At 34.3% G+C, this 5535-nt stretch overlaps 1 protein-coding gene across 1 annotated transcript; it reads right to left on the bottom strand.

Moving 5' to 3' along the window:
* Positions 1–4252: 4252 nt before the first annotated feature.
* LOC119666767 lies at positions 4253–4998 on the bottom strand. The gene is made up of 2 exons (XM_038076048.1): positions 4873–4998; positions 4253–4810 (listed from the first exon to the last, which is right to left on the bottom strand). The coding sequence occupies exons 1-2, from the start codon at positions 4967–4969 to the stop codon at positions 4575–4577; spliced, it is 333 nt and encodes a 110-aa protein (XP_037931976.1). The 5' UTR covers positions 4970–4998; the 3' UTR covers positions 4253–4574.
* Between the last annotated feature and the right edge of the window lie 537 nt (positions 4999–5535).

Raw genomic sequence — 5535 nt, forward strand, 5'->3', positions numbered from 1 at the left:
TAAATAAAACGCAAAATTCTTTATCTTCATCAATATTTATTTTATCTCCTTCAAAATATGCTCCATTAGAAGCGATACACAAATGCCAACGTTTCTTCCAATCATCAAAACATTTTTTATAGGCGCTTTCCGGTATGGCTTTGAGTTTCCTCTGCGAATTCTGTTTTACGTCTTCTATGGATTCAAAACGCGTTCCTCTGAGTGGTAATTTGAGTTTGGGAAACAGGAAAAAGTCACACGGTGCAAGATCAGGTGAATACGGGGGCTGTTCGATGGTATTTATTGAATGTTTGGCCTTAAAATCGTTGATAATGTTGGCTCGGTGCGAGGGAGCATTATCGTCATGAAAAATCCATGAATTATCCTTCCACAATTGAGGCCGTTTACGGCGGATATTTTCACGCAAACGTCTTAAAACAGTCAAATAATAGGCTTTATTGACTGTTTGTCCTTCAGGGACGAATTCATGATGCACCACACCACGAATATCGAAGAAAACAATCAGCATTGCCTTGATTTTCGAGCGACTTTGGCGTGGTTTTTTCGGTTTCGGCTCGTCTTTTCCTCTCCATTCCGATGATTGTTGGCTTGTTTGCATGTCGTACTCGTAGACCCATGTCTCGTCACCCGTTATGATGCGTTCCATGAAAGTTGGATCGGAATTGGCACGATCAAGCATGTCTAACGAGACCTGTCCACGATGGTGTTTTTGGAACAAATTGAGGTGAATCGGAAAAAGCCGAGCGTTGACACGTCGCATACACAAATTGTCCACCAAAATCAAACGAGCCATCTCACGACCGATGCCTAGCTCTCGTGCTATCTCTCTAACACTCACATGAGGATTTTTGAACACGATTTCCTTTGCCTTTTCAATGTTTTCGTCGGTGGTAGAGGTCGAAGGTCGTCCAGAACGCGGCATGTCTTCGACGGTCGTACGACAGTCCTGAAAGGCTTTGTACCACTCATAAACTTGAGTTTTCGATAAAACTGATTCCCCATAAGCCTTTTGTAGCATTCGCAACGATTCTGCACACGAAAATTCGTTCGAAACACAAAATTTGATGCAAACTCTTTGATCAATATTTTTTTCCATTGTTTTTTTCGCAACGCACTACTGAGGTGAACTGGTTTCACAGCTGCCGTAAACGAACTGTCTGACAGATTGCGCTCATTTTTGGCATAGTAATTAAGGACAGTGCTGCCAAACTACATAAACTTAAAATATCGAAAAATATACAGCGCGCGAATTTTAAATGAGAATTTCCGAAAACTTTTCGGTCACAATGTATGTTATAATTTATATTCTTTGGATTCTTTTAAATTCAGTCACACACGACTTATTTGTTTTAACATTTGTTGTCAGCGCTACTACGCTTGATCATTTTTTATATTTGGCTAAGTGTACATTATATAAATTTTAACCACTACTTCGTTTAACCACTGTTTTTTATAATTTTCTATTTCTACACAACTTTCAACTCCCGTCTTTGACTCCTCTTTGACTCTTAATTTTTACTCCAACTTAGACTCTAACTTAGACTCTAACTTAGACTCTAACTTTAACTTCAGCTACAACTCCAACTGCAACTTAACTACCACTCTAACTATAACTACAATTACAACTATCTACTTTGTGGTTTTAAATCTATCTTATATACCCAAACTTGATGCAAAAATCCAATATATGACCTTCAAATTACCCTAGTTACCTAATTGGGTTTATTCATAGTTTCATAATTTACTTTGCTAAATTTGCAAAGTTTTTATTATTAATAAGAATGCTCTACATATTTTTGCAATTCTTCCGTATTTACAATTTCAATGTCACTTACATCGTGACACCAATTATTAACCAAATACCAAAACTCAGCATTTCTTATCGTCGAACTGACGGTCTGCTGCTTTGGTTCTAGTCAACAACTGCCCAGATGCAAATAACCTTGCCTATTTTTAGGAAAATGTACGATCACCTAAGATCGTACACACTACCATACAGAAAAACTGCCAAAAACCCGTGAAATTAAATAAAATAAATATTTAACTCACAACAACGCCATATAAGCTAATCTTTGATGGCCATCAAAGATAATATATTTGCTATCTTCCACCGAAAAAGGTAGGTGTGATTATCTGCTGCAGTTTTTTAGATAGTTTGACTACTATGAATCTAATCAACTTTTTAATTCATCTATGGTATATAAGAAAAAAGTTTATTGAACGGTTTAATTATGTTAAAAATCATAATTTAAAAACAGAAATGATGTGGAACTAATTTAAAATGTCAATATTTTACCTTCTGCTCAAAAAGTACTCGGATTTTGTAAATAAAACACACAAATTTAAATTTTATTCCAAATTTATTTTATCGCCTTCAAAATATGCTCCTTCTAAAGCGATACACATATGCCAACGCTTTACCCAATTTTCCATACACTTTTCGTAGGCCCGTGAAGGTATGGCTTTTAGTTCCTTCAGCGAATTCTCTTTTACCGATTCAATCGACTCAAAACGCTTACCACGAAGAAGCAATTCGAGTTACGGGAACAGGAAACGGATCTAGATCTGGTGAATATGGTGCCTGAGCGATGACAGTGGTGCCGTGTTTGGTCAAAAAATCGCGTACAACAAGAATTTTCCATAGTAAAAATCGCTAAATGCACTTGAGGTAGTTTCACATTAACAGCTGCTCTAAAAAAACTAATTGACAGATGGTGCTCAAATTTGTACCATATGTCAAGAAAGGGTGTACCCACATAACAAAAAAAAATTTTTTTTTGAAAAAGGTCTATTACTTAAGAAGTAGTTAACAAACAACAAAATCCGGATACTTGTTGCGCAGGTTTAAAAATAAAAAGTGAAAATTTTTTTTATTTTGTAAGTATAATTTATATATTAATTTGAATCAAAAGTAAAAAAAAAATTTTAACCAAGTTAGATGACGGTCGGTTTTTGCAAATGATGCGTGTAAACAAAAACCAATTTGCTTATTTAGTTGCCTTGATTTCTGAAGCTGAAATATTTAAAAAAGCAAACGGCAGCAAACAGTTTCCGATTGGACTACATTTAGTTAGTTCTGTATCGTTTGGGCTCTTCAGGAGAGAGTGCGTCAATTAGGAAAGTAGCAGCTACTTTTGGAATTGGCGATGGTGCAACTTTGATGAAAATTACACAAAGAATTTTTAGTGTTTTTATAACACTATTGCCGAAGAACATCGTATGGCCAAGCTCATCAGAGCAGGAACAAATAATAAGTGACACGTACAATGAATTACCGTTTTGCATTGGCTATATCGATGGCACCGAAATAAAAATTGCAGATGCACCACAAATTAATCATGAAAAATATTTTTGAAGAAATCACATTTATTCCATTAAACTTCAAGCTGTTTGTGATTACAAATTAAGAATAAGAGATGTTGTTGTTGGTTATGCGGGCTCGACTCACGATGCTAAAGTTTTTTCGAACTCAATACTTTTAAAAGAAAAAGATCGATTTTTTTCTAATCAATCATGGATTGCTGGTGACTCCGCATATCCGTTGTCTGATATCATTATACCACCATATAGAAGAAACTCACAGCAACTTACCAGTGAAGAACGAATTCAGTTCAATAAACGCCATAGTAAATATCGAGTTCGGGTGGAACATTGTTTTGGGTTATTGAAGGAAAATTTTTGTAGCTTGAAAGAACTAAGAGTTCGAATTAAAAATAACAAAAGTCATAAATTTTGTTGTGAAAGGATACTTGTGTGCTGTATTCTTCACAACATATTGCTTACTGAATTTGAAAGTCAAAGCCGTGAAGAAATACATATTTCTGCAGAGGAAGATCTTCCTGATATGTTACTCTATAACAATGAATCTAGTGCATATGAAAGTAAAAGAAAGTCAATTTACAATCTTATGTTTAATTAATTTGCAAATGTTTTATTCATATTTATAAGAAACTTAAAATAGTGAAAATATAAATATAATTTTTAAAATGAAAAAATACAAGTAAAAGTAAGAGTAATATGAAAAAATGTTAAAAAATAAATATACAGTAAAATTTAAATATATTGAAATATATTTATATATATACTCAACTTTTATACTATATATACTAAACCTAATACACTAAGTGTATCGAACTTATCATTAATAGATTAAAAATAATAAAATTAAATTTTAATATTTGTTAAAACTTAAAACTAAATTGAGAATCATTAATTAGTTAGGACAAAATAAAATTGAAAAATTAGCTATCGTTCGCTTTGCCATATTTTAAATCCAGTTCATATATCGCCAATTTCTCTTTTTGCTTTAACTTCTCCTCTTTTAGCCTGAATCTCATGTTCATCTTATCCTCCTTCATGCGCAATTTTTTTAGTTCGAATTCTTTGTGAAACTCGAATTTTTCTGCTTCAAGTTGAAGCTTCCGATTTTGGAACTCCTCTCGTTTGCGTTCAATATCGTTTAGTTCCTGAATGGCGGATGTTTGTTTATTACGTCTTAAATTGTTTTCGAAACGAATCCTCCCTGGTGTAGTTTTTTTTTGTGTGTTAACCTCGCTTCTGTTAGTAGTGATCTGTTACACAGTATTTTCTGTCAGTATATCTGCATCAAATATCGTGCTAAATGGTGTTGCTTCTTCGCTGTTCGCTATTTTAACGCCTGCTCGTTCGCTGGTACTATTCAGTTCTTGCACTGACATCTCCTTGTCGCATACCATAGCAGAAGATTGTAAAACAATTTCGCTGCTCCAAGCTTTCTCACCAAATATTTCCGACAATTGGTCATAATATGGACACATCAATTTTACCTTATCTACAAACAAAAAGGAAACATTTATATAACATTTATACTAACACAAAATTGATTTTAATTACCTTTTATAGATGTGACTTCTTCGTCATCTAGCAAGCCGGCGCCAGTAGACTTGCGCCAATTGTTTGCCTTAACAAAACTTTGCTTAAAATATCTCATCTTAAATCTTACTAGGTCCCACGTTGTATCAATTTTTGTCACTTCTAATAGTATAATTTATAATATATTTGGGCTGTTGGTTTCTATAATTAAAACGAATCAAGTTTTGTGAAAATAATAAAAACAAATTGTCATCCAACCTCAAAATTAGACGTATCCCAGGCTTTCGACAAAGTTTGGCATACAGGTCTGCTAACAAAAATAAGAGACATTTTTCCGTTGGAGTATTTCGATATGGTTTCTTCTTATTTGACTAATCGTTACTTCCGTGTTAAGCATGGAAACGATTACAGTGAACTCCAAAAAATCAACGCTGGGGTACCCCAAGGCAGTGTACTTGGTCCTTTGTTATATTTAATATACACAAATGATTTGCCAATGAGCTCAGCGACATTTACAGCGACGTTCGCTGACGATACAGCTGTTCTAGCGATTGGAGATGATGAACTAACAGCAGCCAGGCGTCTGCAGTCTTCTGTCAATGACATTATCGCTTGGGCTGAAAAGTGGAAAATAAAACTTAACCACTATAAATCAGTTCATGTCAACTTTACAAACCGAAATAT

This window comes from Teleopsis dalmanni, chromosome 1 (assembly GCF_002237135.1).
Source record: "Teleopsis dalmanni isolate 2A chromosome 1, ASM223713v2, whole genome shotgun sequence".
NCBI lineage: Eukaryota > Metazoa > Arthropoda > Insecta > Diptera > Diopsidae > Teleopsis > Teleopsis dalmanni.